This window comes from Mastacembelus armatus, chromosome 23 (assembly GCF_900324485.2).
Source record: "Mastacembelus armatus chromosome 23, fMasArm1.2, whole genome shotgun sequence".
Classification (NCBI taxonomy): Eukaryota; Metazoa; Chordata; class Actinopteri; order Synbranchiformes; family Mastacembelidae; genus Mastacembelus; species Mastacembelus armatus.
The window spans coordinates 352,346-373,293 of NC_046655.1; the positions used below are offsets into that span (position 1 = coordinate 352,346).

A 20,948-nucleotide genomic window follows, 5' to 3' on the forward strand; every position below is an offset into this window, starting at 1 on the left:
GAACCCTAGCGGGCTGGCTGCACAAGCTCTGAGTTTTCAACACCAATCACACACTAAGTGACAACTATGTCTTTTATTGCCTATTAGGCCCCTGTCCAGCAAGCCTAACTCATGACATACAAGGCAGCAGTAGTACACCTTAGCTGTGCTGCACCCAATTGGTGTCAATCTTTTATTCCAAAGCTCCAATATGCAGCCTCCTCCTGGTTCAACACTGACCCTTCCCTGTGCTGTCACCCGTGGCTTTCCTCTGCTCACCTCTACTCCAACTTTTCTCCAGCCTTCCTCCATTGTGGCATTCAGCTCATCACGGGGAAATTGAGCCAGTATTGGCTAGATGATGAGGCTGGATGACAGCCCCATCGATTAGCTGTCCCCCAGAGCTGATCTGTGGCTAACTGCTTTCTGGATAGAGTCTTATATCACTATCCTTAATCCCAACCCCCTTCCCTCACAAACACCCCCTCTCTTCTCAGAACCAGCTCCCTGTTCCATTGGCTCTAAGATTAGGCTGATGCTTCCTTTCCTCTGGTAAAAGTAACAGGTATGATTGGTGGGAAAGTCACAATGATAGTCTTATGACCAGTAAGGCCATATCAGGTGCAGACATGAACAATCATAGCAAATCTACTGTTTGATCCAATATTTTCACAATATCAGGGACAGGAGCTATTCAAGCAAGGATGAAATTATGTTGATGCATGCAAAAAATTGCATGCAGCAGGCTTTGCATTTTTCAAATTTTTTTCATCATTTTTTGTCATATAAGGAAATGGAAAAAGTGATCAAATCTGCTGACACTGCTCTACATGCTAAGGGAGTGGGGGAGGGGCAAAAGGGAGAGAAAGAAGCATCGACATTGTGTACAGTAGATTTTAGGAATTTGAAGCTTGGAGTTTGAAGTTTGTGGTAAGCAGAGTTTTTTTTGGCAACATGAAGCAATTTATGAACGTGGAACAAGCTGCCCAGTTGTTTTTCCAATTGGAAGAGGAGGAACTGCGTTGTTCTGAGTCGGCGACTGATGGTGAGGACAATGAAATTGATGATCTGTCTTTTGTTATAGATGACAATAGGTAAGATAATCTTCTTATGAACTTACTGCTTTTGTTTTGCAATACTGCAGTAATACCTACTTATAAGCAGGGTAGGTAGGTGAAGATTTTTTCATGTTTTATTGTCATGTACATGTGCAGAGGTGATAATCAGCCAATGAGGACTCAGAGGGCTAGAGGAAGGGGTCGAGGAAGGCCTACACGGTCGGAGAGGGCAGCACCCACTCCAAAACTCAGCCCTGGAGCCCTGGAAGACAGGAGATCATCCTGACACTGGCCCACATGCAGGTTCCAACCTCGCAGAACATCGGGAGTACAAGTGGACACACATAACATGCATAAACCAAGGGATGTTTTTCAGTCATTTTTTTTCTGTTGACACAATGAAAACCATATGTCAACACACAAACAAGTACGCACAAAACCAGGCAATGGACAGAAGGCTACAGTTGGAAAGATCTGAAAGCTTAGGAGCTTTACAAATTCCTCGGTCTCTTGATCTACACATCAATAGAGTCACTGCCCAACGTCCAGGTCTACTGGGTCCAGAACAGAATCTTGTCTGTGCCATTTCCTGGTTCTGTGACACAGATAGATTTGGGATCAGACTGTGGACAGTGGCAGAGCCAGCGCGGCCACCATAAACAAAAGTCTGGCCACCCCATTTGCCACCCCACAAAAAACTTTTGAGTCCTACTTTTTTTCCCAGGATATAACTAATTTTATAACCCCATTCTCAAGGGAAAACATTTAAACAGCGCACACATCCAATTTAGCCTACTCATTGCTTCCCTGTTTTCATTGTACTGGCAGCATTTTGAAGACGTTGCATTGTAGAGCTCCTCAAATATGGATTAAAAGTCATTCAAGAAAGTATAATTTTAGGAAAGTTTTAAATATTTAACAAATGTATTTAACATTAGTTTAACGTAATGTGTTATGGCTCACGTTTTAGCGGTTCAATTAGGCAAAAGTCGTGTTCCTTGAAACTTAACCGGCAAACTTTATTTTTTTTGTTTGAAAATATCTGTCATTGATCTGATCATATTCTGAGCAGCCAGTGACTCTTTTAGCCATCTGGAGATGGCAAATCTTTTGGTTTACTCCACAATAAAACGGTTTGAACGTATTTATCAGCCGTGGCTGCTTGTAATCATTTTACATCCACTGCCATAAACAGAAATGATAATGTTCAGGATAGTACAACTGAATAAATACACCAGTACTATTATTATTATTGTGATGTTTTTGTTGTTATGTTTTATTGTGTATTTGTTAGAAGACAAAACGAAGAAAAAGATAATGTCATACTTCAGTCAGTGTAGTAAGACACCAAATGTAGACTTTCAGAGTGATGGGGGACAGTGAGGCTCAGAAAGAACATACAGAACAACAGAGAACAGAACAAGGAAGCAAGCAAGCATCCAAGGAAGTGAATGTATAGGTACAAAACACAACTTGTCCTAGGTATTTAGTAACAATACATCTGAAATTACATTCAAAAAACAATATGGAATGTGGACCTAAGAGACACCGTTCAAACCGTTCAACCTAAAAAAGGTTGATCAGATTTGTCATGGTGATCATTTTAAAGACCTCATAGTACCATATTATCCCATTAGAGCACTTTGCTCTCAGAGTGCAGGTCTACTTGTGGTTCCCAGATTTTCCAAAAATAGAATGGGAGGCAGAGCCTTTAGTTATCAAGCTCCTCTTCTGTGGAACCAGCTCCCAGTCTGGGTTCAGGAGACAGACACTCTCTGTACTTTTAAAGCTAGACTTAAAACCTTCCTTTGTGACAAAGCTTCAATAGGTTTGATTCCAGCCCTCCTCCCCCCACTTCACACATCTACAGTACAGCGGATACACTCCCCTCACACACTCATACCACTCCACACCAACCCCCTCCATAACCAGTCCATCTCTGCCCCCCACCTCCACCCCCCTCTCCTAAACCTTTGTTGACTGTGAGCGCCTTCAACACCATTCATGCAAGAAGGGCCAAAGACACCTCCACCTTCTGAGGAGACTGAGGTCCTTTGGAGTGTGCAGGGCTCTCTTAAGGACATTTTATGACTCTGTGGTAGCCTCTGCTATCCTCTACGCCATGGTCTGCTGGGGAGCAGGCAGCACAGACCGGGACAGAAAAACACTTAATAAACTGGTCAGGAGGCCCGGTTCTGTCCTGGGCTGTCAACTGGACTCTGTGGAGGAGGCGGGTGAGAGGAGGATGCCGAAGCTGACATCCATCATGGATACCTCTCATCCACTGCATCAGACAGTGGAGACGCTGAGCAGCTTCTTCAGTGGAAGACTGTTACACCCTCCGAGTAGGAAGTAGCAGTACCGCGGGCAGTACCGCTGTTAGATTATACAACCAATCAATCTAACAAAGTCAACTGTGCACATAGAGGTTTTCATGTTAACTTATTTTGTGTAGTTTTATTTTATTTTAGACATATTATGTATAGCATTCTTATTTGTAAATATTTGTAAATTTGTAAAATGTTTAATCTCTGCACACATTTTGCACACTCTTTATTTTTCATTCTTTGCACCATACTGTTGTCCTGTAGCTGTGGTAACAATTGAATTTCCCCACTGTGGGATCAATAAAGAATTATCTTATGTAATTTTATCTTTTTGAAACTGCTGCTACAGACCTGGATGAGCTCACAGACTCTGTTACATCTTACATCAGTTTCTGTGAGGATATGTGCATTCCAACCCAGACTTTTTTAACATACAACAACGACAAACCGTGGTTCTCTGGAAAACTTCGTCAAGCCAAAGGGGATGCCTACAGAAGTAGAGATTGTGTTTTATACAATCAGGCCAGGAACACACTGAATAAGGAGATCAGAGCAGCTAAGAGGAGCTACTCCAAAAAGCTGGAAAACCAGTTTTCAGCTAACGACTCTGCTTCAGTGCGGAGAGGCCTGAGGACAATAACTACAGGACATCATCCCCCTCCTCAATGGGCAATCAAACCCTGGTGAACGATCTGAATGAGTTTTATTGTAGACTTGAATCACCCCCCACCCACTCTGATTGTCTCCCAGAGCAACCATTAACACCTCCAACCATTAACCCCCGCCTCCCCGGCTCCTATACTTCAGACCAGTGAGGATGATGTGTGTTGGCTCTTCAGGAAGCAGAAGAGAAGAAAGCACCAGCACCAGATGGGGTTTCACCAGCATGCCTCAGAACCTGTGCTGACCAACTGGCTACCATCTTCTCTTTGATCTTCAACAGATCACTGGAGTTGTGTGAAGTCCCTGCATGCTTCAAACACTCCACCATCATCCCCATCCCCAAGAAGTCAAAGATCACAGGACTCAATGACTACAGACCGGTGGCTCTGACATCTGTGGTAATGAAGTCCTTTGAGAGACTGGTGTTGGCCCACCTGAAAAACATCACTGAACTCTGTTGGTGCTGGTGTTGCTCTCCGGGTAAGCGAATCACTTTTGTCTTGCAAGCGTGTCGTGTTGTGTGTGTTGTATAGTTCGTCTACAGACTAGCAACAGACTAGCTATAGTTTAACACACCTAAAAACCAACTAAACTTTAAACAATTCAATAACTGCTGCATTCCGGTACTAGTCAAGTACCTTTCTATTTTGACCGGTATTTATTGCTATTTCCTGACTTAGCGCTCGTTAGCCTACCGGTTAGCTTAGCTAGCTAGTTAGCTTAGCTAACATGGCCTCTCCCTCTCTCTCTCTCTTTCTTGCTCGGTGTGCCACATGTTTAGTTATTCCTCTGCCTCCTTTAGCGATAATGATACCTGTAATAAGTGTAAGGTTCTGTTAGCCTTGGAGGCGAGGATCACTGATTTGGAAGCGCAGCTCCACACCTTCAAACAAAAGCCAGCTAGCCCAGCCCCGTTAGCTGGTGTGGAGCCACCGAGCTCAGGGTCTGTTAGCGGTCCAAGGGCAGCTCCGGAGCAGCCCAGAGAATTAGCCTGGGTGACGGTCCGACGGAAACGTACTCCTAAGCAGAAGCCCACGGCTCATCACCTGCCTGTTCACGTTTCTAATAGATTTTCCCCGCTCAGCGACACACCCGCTGAGAAACCGACTCTGATCATTGGCGATTCCATAGTCAGGAACGTGAAAATAGAGACACCAGCGACCATAGTCAAATGTATTCCTGGCGCCAGAGCGGGCGACATCGAGTCTAATCTGAAGCTGCTGGCTAAGGCTAATCGTAAATATGGGAAAATTGTTATTCACATCGGCAGCAACGACACCCGATTACGCCAATCTGAGGTCACTAAAATTAATGTTGAGTCGGTGTGTAATTTTGCTAAATTAATGTCGGATTCCGTAGTTTTCTCTGGACCCCTCCCCAATCTGACCAGCGATGACATGTTTAGCTGCATGTCGTCGTTCCGTCGCTGGCTGTCTAGGTGGTGTCCAGCAAACGATGTGGGCTTCATAGACAATTGGGCCACTTTCTGGGGAAAACCTGGTCTGATAGCGAGAGACGGCATCCATCCCACTTTGAATGGCGCATTCTCTAGAAATTTGGCCGAGTTTATTAGCCAACCTAAAGCCTGACAATCCAGAGTGGGGACCGGGACGCAGAGACTCAGTCTAAAACGCCTCTCTGCCGCCCCCCTCAAACCACATAGAGACTGTGTCTGCCCCTCGAACATATAAATCAAATAAATCACAAGTTAACAGAAGAGGAGTTATTCATAAAAACTTAATAAAAATTAAGACCACTCCTCTTATTGAACAGAAAAACAGAACTGTCAAATGTGGATTAATAAATATCAGGTCTCTTTCATCTAAATCTCTGTTAGTAAATGATTTGATAACTGATCACCAAATTGACCTACTTTATCTTACTGAAACCTGGCTACAGCAGGATGAATATGTCAGTCTGAATGAATCAACCCCCCTCAGTCATAAAAATTATCATGTTCCTCGAAGCACAGGTCGAGGTGGAGGAGTAGCTGCAATCTTCCACTCAAACTTATTATTAAACTTTCATCCTCAGAACAGTTATAACTCATTTGAGAGCCTCACTCTTAGTCTCTCGCATCCAAACTGGAAAACACAAAAACCAGTTCTACTTGAGATTGTGTACCGTCCACCTGTCCCTTACTCAGAGTTTTTAACTGAATTCCCTGACTTTCTGTCTGATTTAGTGCTTAGATCAGATAAAGTTATTATAGTGGGAGATTTTAACATTCATGTAGATGTTGAAGATAACAGCCTCAGCATTGCATTTAATTCTATATTAGATTCAATTGGTTTCATTCAAAATGTTAATAAACCCACCCACTGTTTCAATCACACCCTTGATCTTGTTCTGACCTATGGTGTCGAAATTGAACATCTAATAGTTTTTCCCCCAAATCCTGTTTTGTCAGATCATTCTTTAATAACTTTTGAATTTAAAATGATGGATCATGCAGCGTTTGGAAGAAAATTCCACTACAGCAGATGTTTATCCGACAATGCTGTTAATAAATGTAAGAAAATGATTCCATCTTTATTTACATCTATGCCAAGTGGAGGGCAGCTGCTTCAATCCCACTCCCTACCAAATTGATCATGTTGTTGACAGCGCTGTAACCTCACTGCGTGAAACGCTTGATTCTGTAGCCCCTCTGAAAAAGAAGTTAGTGAATCAGAGAAGACTAGCCCCATGGTATAATTTACATATTTGTACCTTAAAGCAGGCATCACGAAAAACCGTCAACTAACATAAAAAAGCTCTCCGTAAAGCCAGAACTGCATACTATTCATCACTAATAGAGGAAAATAACAACAATCACAGGTTTCTTTTCAGCACTGTAGACAGGCTGACAAAAAGTCACAGCTCTGTTGAGCCCAGTGTTCCCTTAGCTCTCAGCAGTGATGAATTTATGAGTTTCTTTACAAATAAAATCACAACTATTAGAGATAAAATTCAGCAGATGCTTCCTATACCTGCAATAAATGAATCTTCTACTACAGTAGCTCTTGAATCATCTGTAGCACCTCAGTTATGTTTAGACTGCTTCTCTCCCATAGATCTCTCTGAATTTACATCAGTAGTTGCTTCATCGAAATCATCAATGTGTCTCTTAGACCCCATTCCGACTAGATTGCTTAAAGGCACCCTGCCATTAATGAACTCATCTTTATTGGACTTGGTAAATTTATCTCTAGTATCAGGCTACGTACCACAGGCCTTTAAGACTGCAGTAATCAAACCTTTACTCAAAAAGCCTAGTCTTGATCCAGGAGTCTTGGCTAATTATAGACCAATATCCAACCTGCCATTTATTTCTAAAATCCTAGAAAAAGCTGTTGCTAAGCAGCTATCAGACCACTTACACAGAAATGAACTATTTGAAGATTTTCAATCAGGATTTAGAGCACATCATAGTACAGAAACAGCACTGTTGAAAGTTACCAATGATCTTCTCTTAGCCTCAGATAATGGACTTGTTTCTATACTTGTCCTCCTAGACCTTAGTGCAGCATTCGACACCATTGACCACAACATCTTATTACAGAGACTGGAGCATGTGACTGGTATCAGAGGAACAGCGTTAAAGTGGTTCCAATCCTATTTATTGGACAGATTCCAGTTTGTTCATGTCCATGATGAAGCTTCCACACGAACAAAAGTTAGTTATGGAGTTCCACAAGGCTCCGTGCTAGGACCGATTCTGTTCCCCCTGTACATGCTTCCTTTAGGATATGTCATTAGGAAGCACTCTATTAATTTCCACTGCTATGCAGATGACACTCAGTTATATCTATCTATTAAACCTGTTAACACAAACCAGTTAACCAGACTTCAAGCCTGTCTAACTGACATCAAGGCCTGGATGACCAGTAACTTTTTACTTTTAAACTCAGAGAAAACAGAAGTCATTATATTTCGGCCAAAAAATCTCAGAAATAACTTTTCTCAAATTATAGCTACTCCAGCACTACTGTAAAAAACCTTGGAGTTATTTTTGACCAGGACATGTCCTTTAACTCACACATAAAACAAATCTCTAGAACTGCATTCTTTCACCTGCGCAACATTTCCAAAATTAGGAACATCCTGTCTCAAAATGATGCAGAAAAACTAGTCCATGCATTTGTTACCTCAAGGCTAGATTACTGTAACTCATTACTATCTGGATGTCCCAATATCTCCATAAAAAGCCTCCAATTAATCCAGAATGCCGCAGCCAGAGTCCTGACAGGAACTAGCAGGAGAGATCATATTTCTCCTATATTGGCTTCTCTTCATTGGCTCCCTGTAAAATATAGAACAGAATTTAAAATCCTTCTTCTCACATACAAATCCCTTCATAATCAAGCTCCTTCATACCTTAAAGACCTCATAGTACCATATTATCCCAATCGACCACTTCGCTCTCAGAGTGCAGGTCTACTTGTGGTTCCCAGAGTTTCCAAAAGTAGAATGGGAGGCAGAGCCTTTAGCTATCAAGCTCCTCTCCTGTGGAACCAGCTCCCAGTCTGGGTTCAGGAGGCAGACACTCTCTATATTTTTAAGGATAGACTTAACACCTTCCTCTTTGACAAAGCGTATAGTTAGGGCTGGCTTCAGGCAACCCTGAACCATCCCTTAGTTATGCTGCTATAGGCCTAGACTGCCCGAGGACCATCGGTGCACTGAGCTCCCCTACCCTAACCCCCCCCTTTCCCTTCCCCTCCCCTCTCTTCTCTCCTCCCACCTCATGTATATTCCACCATTGAATCTTACTAACCTTGTGTTCTCTCTCTCCCCTAGTTTGTGCTCTCTCCCTTTCTCTCTATTCTCTCTGTACCTTCTGCAGGTGTCCCTGGTCCTGGAGCTGTATATCGCTGATGTGCAGTTACTGGTCCCACCAACCTGCAGTGTCTATTTGTTGTTTATTGTTGCTGTTCTTTTCTCTCTGCTCTATCAACTCACCCCAACCGGTCGAGGCAGATGGCCGCCCAAACTGAGCCCGGTTCTGCTGGAGGTTTTTTCTTTTGTTAAAGGGAGTTTTTTCCTCTCAACTGTCGCCAAGTGCTTGCTCATAAGGGAATTGTTGGGTTTTTAGTTTTAGTTTTTGTAAAGTGCCTTGAGATGATTTGTATTGTGATTTGGCGCTATACAAATAAAATTGAATTGAATTGAATTGAATGTCTCAAAATGATGCAGAAAAACTAGTCCATGCATTTGTAACCTCAGGGCTAGATTACTGTAACTCATTACTAGCTGGATATACCAGTATCTCAATAAAAAGCCTCCAGTTAATCCAGAATGCTGCAGCCAGAGTCCTGACAGGAGCAAGAGAGATCATATTTCTCCTATATTAGCTTCTGCAGGTGTCCCTGGTCCTGAAGCTGTATATTGCTGATGTGCAGTTACTGCCCCCACCAACCTGCAGTGTCTATTTGTTGTTTATTGTTGCTGTTCTTTTCTCTCTCCTCTATCCACTCACCCGAACCGGTCGATGGAGATGGCCGCCTCAAACTGAGCCTGGTTCTGCTGGAGGATTTTTCTTCCGTTAAAGGGAGTTTTATGGCCTTGAGATGATTGTATTGTGATTTGGTGCTATACAAATATCTTAGAGATATGGATTAGAATGTAGACAAAATTTGATTGGACAAACTTATGACAGGGCTTCTGTAATGAGTGGAAAGAATTCTGGTGTTCAAGCCCATGTTAAGAGGGGGCAAAACATGCATTTTAAGTCCATTGTAATGCACGAGGGCTGCTAGCTCAAATTGACCTGCAGTTTATAGGACTTTTAGTCACACTGACTGAACTTTTTGGTGAGGCAAGATGCCTTTGTGACGCTCTCCAGTCTCCAAACCTTTGATTTAGGGGCAGCTGTGGATTTGGTAGATGCTCTTGTTCAGAATCTGCAGCACTGCAGAGATGAGATCTACTTTGAAGAGCTCTGGAAAGTAGTAGTACATACTGCTGAACAGTGCAATGTTGACACAGAACCTGTGTCGAAAAGAAAAAACATGAACAAAAAGCTGGATGGACATAGTGTAACATCTTCTGTTGGTGGGCATGCTAAGCAGAATAAAGAAACTTTTCGCATAAATATATTTTACCCTGTCCTTGATAACATGCTCAGCAAGATCAGTAGACGGTGTCTAAACCAAACTGTGAAATAATGAAGGGCATTCAAGCCTTAAATCCTACAAGTGCTACATTTTGTGAAGATCTCAGACATGAATTGCACCAAATGAAAAGAATGCTAGAGAAAAAGCAGGTGTAAATCAACCGTCTAGCACAGTTAAACTCAAAAATTCAATTCAAAATTCATTGAGCCATATTGTGAGGTGTTTCATGAACTCTTCAGACTGTGTAAAATAGATGTCACGACACCTGTGAGCACAGTTTCATGTGAAAGGAGCTTGTCAGTACTGGAGCTCATTCAAACATACCTGAGATCAACCATGGATGGTGCCAGGTTGACGAACCTGGGTGTCTTAAGTGTGGAGTCTAGACGAGCCAAATCCCTTGACTTAGATGAATTTGTGAATCTGTATACCTTAAATCATAGCAACCATAGAATATGACTATTGTAGAGTTGTTTGAACAAACAAACAACCAAGCGTTTATGTGAAATAGCCACATATGGCTTTTATGAAAAGGTTAGCTTTAAGGGCCTTCTCAGTGTGCAGTTGTGCAGTTCAGGTTACAGTGCTATACCAAAGTTACAATGGTTGAAATGTTTTCCACTTTGGTTGTTAGTGACATATTGGACTGCAGTTAAAATATTTGTTTTATGAATTAATTAAATATGTCAAAAACAGCCAATCCTCAGAATTGTTTTAATAGTTCAGTCAAACAGATGTGTTGTTGGAATTCTGTAGGCTTTTGCTGGGAATTGCATTTATTGTTTTATTGATTATTATTTAAAGAATTGTTTTAAGTCTATATATCCAATAAAATAGAATATAAATAAATAGAACTTTAAAAAATTTTATTGATGGTTCTATTGATGGTTTTAAAATTTCTTATTGTATAGCTACACGTAAGCACATCCAGCATCTATACCCATTTATTCTTAACCAGGGCCACAGGGATATACTGGAGCCTATCCCAGCTCTCTTTGCATGAAAGGCATGGGTACACCCCTGGACACGTCACCAGTCCATCACAGGGCCACATGTATGCAAACAACCACACACACTCACATTCACTCTTATTCGCAATTTCGAGTCGCCAATCAACTTGACTTACATGTTTTTGGAATTTGGGAGGAAACCAAATGAAGTACCTGAAGAAAACCCATGCAAGCACAGGGAGAACATGCAAACTCCACACAGAAAGGCCCCTGACAGGTTGCGAACCCAGGCCCTTCTTGCTATGAGGCAACAGTGCTAACCACTAAGCCACCAATGTGAGCACATAACATTACTAAATACAGTTTTTAAAAAATGAACCTAGTTTCTGTGCCATCCCTATAAAAAAAAGGCTGGCTCCGTCACTGTCTGTGGAACCTTCATTTCAGTGACCCAAAGGAAGATGTGCAAAATGACAGGCTGAAGGCCACACCAAGTTATGATAAAATGTTCAGATTGAACCCCTCATTGATGAGACCCACAATGCATGTTCGGCTTATTACCTCCGCAAAAAAGAACTGCATGAAAGAATGGTGGCCACAAAGGGAAAAACTGGTTGGTCTGTTTTGCATGTACTGTGTCATTCCAAATGGGGAATAAAACTTTTTGTACTGGCTAAATCACAAAGTGGCTACAACATCAACTTTAGTGTGTATGGTGGTAAATCCCAGAGAGCCAGTGTGCATGGACTAGCCTTTGTGCTCTCCCCCTCTCTTTTTTTTTTTTTTTTGTGAAGTGCCTTGAGATGATTCTATTGTGATTTGGCGCTATACAAATAATACTGACTTGAACTGAATTTAATTGAATAGCCTATGATATTGTCATGGACCTTATCTGCCCATCTTATTTTGGGACTGGCTACCATATTTATATGGACAATTTTTATACCTGTCCTGCACTCTTTACAGAACTGGTGAGAAGAGCGATGACATGTTTAGCCGCATGTCGTCGTTCCGTCGCTGGCTGTCTAGGTGGTGTCCAGCAAACGATGTGGGCTTCATAGACAATTGGGCCACTTTCTGGGGAAAACCCGGTCTGATAGCGAGAGATGGCATCCATCCCACTTTGAATGGTGCAGCTCTCATCTCTAGGAATTTGGCCGAGTTTCTTAGCCGACCTAAAGCCTGACAATCCAGGGTGGGGACCGGGATGCAGAGACTCAGTCTAAAACGCTTCTCTGCAGTTTCCTTAGAGCCGCCGCCCCCTTCAAACCACATAGAGACTGTGTCTGCCCCTCGAACATATAAATCAAACAAATCAGAAGTTAACAGAAGAGGAGTTATTCATAAAAACTTAATAAAAATTAAGACCACTCCTCTTATTGAACAGAAAAACAGAACTGTCAAATGTGGATTATTAAATATTAGGTCCCTTTCTTCTAAATCTCTGTTAGTAAATGATTTGATAACTGATCACCAAATTGACCTACTTTATCTTACTGAAACCTGGTTACAGCAGGATGAATATGTCAGTCTGAATGAATCAACCCCCCTCAGTCATAAAAATTATCATGTTCCTCGAAGCACAGGTCGAGGTGGAGGAGTAGCTGCAATCTTCCACTCAAACTTATTATTAAACTTTCATCCTCAGAACAGTTATAACTCATTTGAGAGCCTCACTCTTAGTCTCTCACATACAAACTGGAAAACACAAAAACCAGTTCTACTTGTCATTTTGTACCGTCCACCTGTTCCTTACTCAGAGTTTTTAACTGAATTCCCTGACTTCCTGTCTGATTTAGTGCTTAGATCAGATAAAGTCATTATAGTGGGAGATTTTAACATTCATGTAGATGTTGAAAATAACAGCCTCAGCATTGCATTTAATTCTATATTAGATTCAATTGGTTTCATTCAAAACGTTAATAAACCCACCCACTGTTTTAATCACACCCTTGATCTTGTTCTGACCTATGGCATCGAAATTGAACATCTAATAATTTTCCCCCCAAATCCTGTTTTGTCAGATCATTCTTTAATAACTTTCGAATTTAAAATGATGGATCATGCAGCGTCTGGAAGAAAATTCCACTACAGCAGATGTTTATCCGACAACGCTGTTAATAAATTTAAGAAAATGATTCCATCTTTATTTGCATCTATGCCAAGTATAAACATAATGGAGGGCAGCTGCCTTAATCCTACTCCCTACCAAATTGATCATGTTGTTGACAGCGCTGTAACCTCACTGCGTGAAACGCTTGATTCTGTAGCCCCTCTGAAAAAGAAGTTAGTGATTCAGAGAAGACTAGCCCCATGGTATAATTTACATGTTCGTACCTTAAAGCAGGCATCACGAAGGCTGGAAAGGAAGTGGCGTTCCACAAACTTAGAGGAAATTTTTCTAGCCTGGAAAAACAGTCTATTAACATATAAAAAAGCTCTCCGTAAAGCCAGAACTGCATACTATTCATCACTAATAGAGGAAAATAAGAACAATCCCAGGTTTCTTTTCAGCACTGTAGCCAGGCTGACAAAAAGTCACAGCTCCGTTGAGCCCAGTGTTCCCTTAGCTCTCAGCAGTGATGAATTTATGAGTTTCTTTACAAATAAAATCACAACTATTAGAGATAAAATTCAGCAGATGCTTCCTATACCTGCAATAAATGAATCTTTTACTACAGTAGCTCTTGAATCATCTGTAGGACCTCAGTTATGTTTAGACTGCTTCTCTCCTATAGATCTCTCTGAATTTACATCAGTAGTTGCTTCATCGAAATCATCAACGTGTCTCTTGGACCCCATCCCGACTAGACTGCTTAAAGGCACCCTGCCATTAATGAACTCATCTTTATTGGACTTGGTAAATTTATCTCTAGTATCAGGCTACGTACCACAGGCCTTTAAGACTGCAGTAATCAAACCTTTACTCAAAAAGCCTAGTCTTGATCCAGGTGTCTTGGCTAATTACAGACCAATATCCAACCTGCCATTTATTTCTAAAATCCTAGAAAAAGCTGTTGCTAAGCAGCTATCAGACCACTTACACAGGAATGAACTATTTGAAGATTTCCAATCAGGATTTAGAGCACATCATAGTACAGAAACAGCACTGTTGAAAGTTACCAACGATCTTCTCTTAGCCTCAGATAATGGACTTGTTTCGATACTTGTCCTCCTAGACCTTAGTGCAGCATTCGACACCATTGACCACAACATCTTATTACAGAGACTGGAGCATGTGATTGGTATCAGAGGAAAAGCGTTAAAGTGGTTCCAATCCTATTTATCGGACAGATTCCAGTTTGTTCATGTCCATGATGAACCTTCCACACGAACAAAAGTTAGTTATGGAGTTCCACAAGGTTCTGTGCTAGGACCGATTCTGTTCACCCTGTACATGCTTCCTTTAGGATATGTCATTAGGAAGCACTCTATTAATTACCACTGCTATGCGGATGACACTCAGTTATATCTATCTATTAAACCTGTTAACACAAACCAGTTAACCAGACTTCAAGCCTGTCTAACTGACATAAAGGCTTGGATGACCAGTAACTTTTTACTTTTAAACTCGGAGAAAACAGAAGTCATTATATTTGGGCCTAAAAATCTCAGAAATAACTTTTCTAAAATTATAGCTACTCTAGATGGCATAGCCCTGGCCTCCAGCACTACTGTAAAAAACGGAGTTATTTTTGACCAGGACATGTCCTTTAACTCACACATAAAACAAATTTCTAGAACTGCATTCTTTCACCTGCGCAACATTTCCAAAATTAGGAACATCCTGTCTCAAAATGATGCAGAAAAACTAGTCCATGCGTTTGTTTCCTCAAGGCTAGATTACTGTAACTCATTACTATCTGGATGTCCTAATATCTTAATAAAAAGCCTCCCATTAATCCAGAATGCCGCAGCCAGAGTCCTGACAGGAACTAGCAAGAGAGATCATATTTCTCCTATATTGGCTTCTCTTCATTGGCTCCCTGTAAAATATAGAATAGAATTTAAAATCCTTCTTCTCACATACAAATCCCTTCATAATCAAGCTCCTTCATACCTTAAAGACCTCATAGTACCATATTATCCCAATAGACCACTTCGCTCTCAGAGTGCAGGCCTACTTGTGGTTCCCAGAGTTCTCAAAAGCAGAATGGGAGGCAGAGCCTTTAGCTATCAAGCTCCTCTCCTGTGGAACCAGCTCTCAGCCTGTGTTCAGGAGGCAGACACTCTCTGTACTTTTAAGGCTAGACTTAAAACCTTCCTCTTTGACAAAGCATATAGTTAGGGCTGGCTTCAGGCAACCCTGAACCATCCCTTAGTTAGTTATGCTGCTATAGGCCTAGACTGCCCGAGGACCATTGGTGCACTGAGCTCCCCTACCCTACCCCCCCCCCCCCCCCCCCCCTTCTCTCCCACCTCATGTATATTCCACCATTGAATGTTACTAACCTTGTGCTCTCTCTCTCCCCTAGTTTGTGCTCTCTCCCTCCCTCTCTCTCTCTCTCTCTCTGTACCTTCTGCAGGTGTCCCTGGTCCTGGAGCTGTTTATCGCTGATGTGCAGTTACTGGCCCCACCAACTTGCAGTGTCTATTTGTTGTTTATTGTTGCTGTTCTTTTCTCTCTGCTCTATCCACTCACCCCAACCGGTCGAGGCAGATGGCCGCCCAAACTGAGCCCGGTTCTGCTGGAGGTTTTTTTCTTCCGTTAAAGGGAGTTTTTTCCTCTCCACTGTCGCCAAGTGCTTGCTCATAAGGGAATTGTTGGGTTTTTAGTTTTAGTTTTTGTAAAGTGCCTTGAGATGATTTGTATTGTGATTTGGCGCTATACAAATAAAATTGAATTGAATTGCTTGCTCATAAGGGAATTGTTGGGTTTTTAGTTTTAGTTTTTGTAAAGTGCCTTGAGATGATTTGTATTGTGATTTGGCGCTATACAAATAAAATTGAATTGAATTGAATTGAAAGAGGTCTGTTGAATGTGGCACCTACAGGGATGTCCCGCATAAAGACCAAATGCCCTCACCAGAAAGGCTAAAAGAGGGACGGTAAACTGGATTAGAGAGGGGCCCCAGGTCTTCGTGAAGTGGATGGAGACATGGGAGGTGGAAATGTGCACCACAATCCACCCATTCATTTCTGGTTAGGTGGTACAACAAGAATATGGGTGGGGTTGACCTGTCTGACCAGCTGATCCAGTACTACTCAACCCACCGCAGAACTGCTCGGTGGTACCATACTCTTTCAGCATTTTGTTGACACCACTCCAACAAATTCATACATCATAGACTGTGAGATCAGCAATGCACAGCAGAAAGAGCACATGACACACAAGAACTGTCTTGTTGAACTGGTGTCCCAGCTGTGTGAACTGGACAAGAAAGGAGTTACTGTCCACAGGAGCACTGACCATGTTCATGTTGCCATTTCTAAGGTGAAAGATCCCAGGGAAAAAAAACACAAAAGGCAGGAGGACCTGCAAATGCTGCCACCAAGTGGATAAAAAAAGGAACCTCACATCACGGAAATGTAAGGCTTGTGATGTGGCCCTCTGTATCCTTTTGGACAGGAATTCTTTTGAGGAGTGTCACAGATGAAAAAAACAAAACAAAAATACGTCTGTGGCTGTACCTGATTTTTGTTGTAAATACTTGTATGTAGTTGTATTTTAGCCCAGCTTTACCTGTTCATTTAGTATTTTTGCACGAAAACACTTGGAATATCAGACCAGTGTTTTAGGTCTTACTGGTTACATAGACTGTCTTGAGGAGTGGCAGAGGTAAAAAAGAAAAAAACACCTATGACCACAGTAGTTTTTTGCTGTAAACTCTTGAAAATAGTCAATTTTTGTCTCAATGTTACCTTCTATATATTGTGTTTGCAAAGCCTGTATTGTAGTTCTCTGTATAATTGCTGAGATACAAAGATGTGAAGAATGGCCAACCAAAACAAACAAACAAACAAATTAATACTTACATACAGCTTTGTTTTTTCAGTTTTACCATCGTTTGGTCTATTTATTAATTTAATTTATTTATTTATAACATTTTCATCTGTTAATAAGATTTGTTGAGAATATTTATGGTTTTTATATATATATATATAAAAAAACATAATTTTCCAAATCGGATTTTGTGTTTTTATGTGGTTCTTGGGTTCAAAAAGGCCTATACAATATTTTTTTCATTTTGATGTACTGTATCAACATACAGTAACAACATATCTGACATAAGACATATTTGGTGATATAGGCCTTTTTTTCTTTTGGCTTCTCCCATTTTGGGTCACCACAGTGGATCAATTTGGCATTTGACACAAGTTTTATGCCGGATGTCCTTTCTGACACCACCTCAGTAGCTGAGGATAGTGGCCTCTGATCTTTCAAGTTGGTCTCCTATCCAAGTACTAACCAGGCATGGCCCTGCTTAGCTTTTGAGAGCAGATGCTATCAGGCACTTGCATGCCACACTGTAGGTCATGTGCTGAAAAAAAGGATACCATATAAACATATGGACATATAAAGGTTTAATCAAAAATATTAAAAAATGGCCAAAATAGGCCTAGACTTCTAAGGGCTAGAGAAATCTCTGGGTCACTTGTGAGATGGATTAGATGGTTTTAACAGGTCTGTGGAAAGAGGGGGTTGATGGAGACTTTGATGTTTGTTTGAGGATGTGAAACAAGGGGCCAGAGCTGTTATATTGTACAGGAAGAAGGCAGCAGATTGGTATGCCAGACAAAGAACAGAAGAATTTTTTTTCAGGCTGGTTGCAACAAGACATTGAGAAACTATTTGGGGAATCTTAAGTGAGATCTCCCGATAGAAGTCAGGCTGTGGCTGAAAAATGTGAAAAAGGTAATTCAATAATAATAATTAATAATATAATAATTAATATATTAATTAATAATTAATAAGTACAGACGTGAAGAAATAATTTTAAAGTAGACTTATTAAGTAATCTAGTCATCATACCTTAAACCTGGTCTGAACCCAAAATCTTATTAAAAATAATAGTTATTAGAAATGTCAGAGATGTTATGTTGATTAAATGTTCAGGCAGCAACACAGAAAACCTAGCTAGCTGAAAGCTACACACACTAGACAAGCCATACTTAAATATTATTTACACCAATTTGCCAGATTTTGTGTCCTTGACACTTAGGAAGGGACACACATTAAAACTGATTAAATGCTGTGGACAACACATTTAACAATGTCTGGTAGCGAGTGGAGGTTTGTGGTAACCTCCAAATTCTGCAAGTGCTCCAAATTTCTTAACTTATTCTACCAAAACAAATACAGACAATAACCATCAGCTTAGTTTATATGCAGTACATACATGCTGACATAAATAAAGCAGAAAAATTGTGAAGTTTGTATAAAATCCTGGATGGAGACTCCATCCATCCATTATCCCTAACTACTTATTCCACGGGGATCTGCTGGAGCCTATCCGAGCTCTCTTTGGGTGAAAGGCAGGGATACACCCTGGACAGGTCACCAGTCCAGCACAGTGCCACATAGAGACAAACAGAGTACGCAGAGTAAACCCACACAAGCACCGAGAGAACATGCAAACTCCACACAGAAAGGTGACAGGTTATGAACCAAGAACCTTCATGCTGTAAGGCAACAGTTTTGAACCACCAATCCACCATGCTGCTGGATGGAGACTCATCAATTGCAAATATGAAATATTTTTTTAAAAATTCATTACCATACAATTTGATCTGCTAATTGTCAGTAGAGAGTCCAAATTCTATTGGCTCAACAATGGTGTGTTTATCATTATTGTGGCATAAAACGTCAGAACTGTGCTTCTCAAATCAACAGCCTGCCAGTAGGCTGATTTGCACATCAGAGTTTGATTTCATAGTTTAGATCTCTACTAAATAATTGTTATTAGTTATTTCAGGTACTCTGGCAATGGTGTACCTCTTGGATGTGAACTGAGGCAAACGGGGTTATCCTCTAAATGTATGTTAATGCACAGATATCTGTCCTTCAACTGCTCTACCAATGTAAAGAAACAAGATGGAAAACACTTCAGAGGTGAGGTATGACTTCAATTAAAGCCGATGCGACACCATAAATCTTGGCCAAATCATGGTAAAATTATGATGGACATCTGAACGGTGCCTGCAAAGCCACCACAGGCCATGTGAAACACAATATTGTCAATTTTATTGACCAGTTCAACAGCTGCCCTAATTTAAAAAGAAAGATTTACTCACACTTAAATGGTTTTTAATGTAGGAGAGCAGGGCGGACCTGCCTGGCTCTGACTGATGAAAATTAGCTGACTTCTTCCATTAGGAGGGGCTCACTGGTGCAGCCGGCTGAAGTGGCAAGACAATAACCGCATGCTAATTGTGCACAACCAGGTTCTTTGCCTTTAGCATGAGAATGTGTCTGGTTTGTGTGTGTGTGTATGGGTACATATCCAGTTTGGGGAAAAAAGTTGAGAGAAACACTGGAACCAAGCCTAAACTTAACCTTCCTAATATTATCCTATGTTTTTCTGTCTGACAGTGTTTCTTGTGAGCTCCATAAAAGCTTCATGCTCGTTTGTTCGTTAGCATCAAGAATGAGCTCAGAAAATTTCCTAGCATTCCATCCATCCATTCCAACATGACTACTAACTGACAACATGTATCCTGTAGGACTCTCCAGAATGCCTGGAAAATGTTCCTGGAAGATATGTACAGGAGTGCTTTTAATACAGTATGACAAGAAAACTTTTTACCAGCCAAAGGGAATACATTTTTTTGTATATAAATTTCTATGTAAGATTTAGTATTTATTCTTTGTGGATAACACAACTTTTCCTGTTACTGCTTGCATCACTATCAATGTTTTTTATGTGAGAGTCTCTAAAAGTATGCTTTGTTATCCCCATACATACAATTATTAAGTTTATAGACACATGCACCCAGGAAGTCTTGGACAGAGAATGGAAGGAAGTGGGTTGCAGCCAGGAGGTTGCTATGAAGAAAATTCTATTTGGGTTATTTGGTCATTTAGATGGGCATTTGCGTTCACTATGTATAGATGCTGCTGCCTGGATGTGTCATTCATGTGACACTGTTGCTCTTCACTAAGATGCAGCTTTGGTTCTGTGACCAGCTTGGATGCGGACATAGGACAGGGGCAGGATTGTGGTCCAATCACTCACCTCTGATTGCAGAGCTGACATGCAAAGCAGTCCAAGTGGTAGACATTTTCCTTGGCCCTCATGACCATCTCGAAGGCTGGAATTAGCTTGCTGCAGGCTGCGCAGTTCCCTGTTACACCAAACAAACTGAGCCACCACCACCACCACCACCCCCCCACCCCCCACACACACACACACACACACACACACAAACACGCACAAAATGGAGAGACGTGGTGATGTAAGTACACAGTAGTAAGTCTGGAAGAATCCTAATTTACATGTTCTATATTTACTCAATATTAAAGGAAAACAAATATAACAACCAAGACTATGGGTGACATTAAGGTTCCTTGCAGTTATATTTGAATCTAATCTCAAATTTTTTTTATATTATTTGTTTTATGGCTCCGCCCCAATAGTTTTTTTTGCCATGAATTGCTGAACTATGAAATGGTCAAGACATTAAGTCAGCTTTTTAAAATAGTTTTTTGTTGTTTTAGTCTTTTCATAGCACAGAAACAGTACTCTTACATGTTTTTAAAGGGTTCTGTTCTTATCTTACAAACAGGTTCTTCTCTGTTCATCTAGCCCCACACTCAGGAAAGGCTCCATTTACTCGTGGGGTTCCTCAAGGATCTATCTTAGGTCCTGTCCTCTTTTCTTTGTATATGTTGCCACTGGGATCTATTTTTAATAAACATAGAATATTGTTTCT

General features: G+C 41.1%; 1 protein-coding gene across 1 annotated transcript in view; it reads right to left on the reverse strand.

Annotated features, from left to right (window-relative positions):
• lmo3 (LIM domain only 3) overlaps positions 1 to 20,948 on the reverse strand; it is a 73,584-nt gene that overhangs the window by 22,234 nt on the left and 30,402 nt on the right. Inside the window, exon 3 of the mRNA XM_026326938.1 lies at positions 20,252 to 20,377. Within this exon, the coding sequence (XP_026182723.1) occupies positions 20,252 to 20,377 (126 nt within the window). The remainder of the gene's footprint in view (positions 1 to 20,251; positions 20,378 to 20,948) is intronic.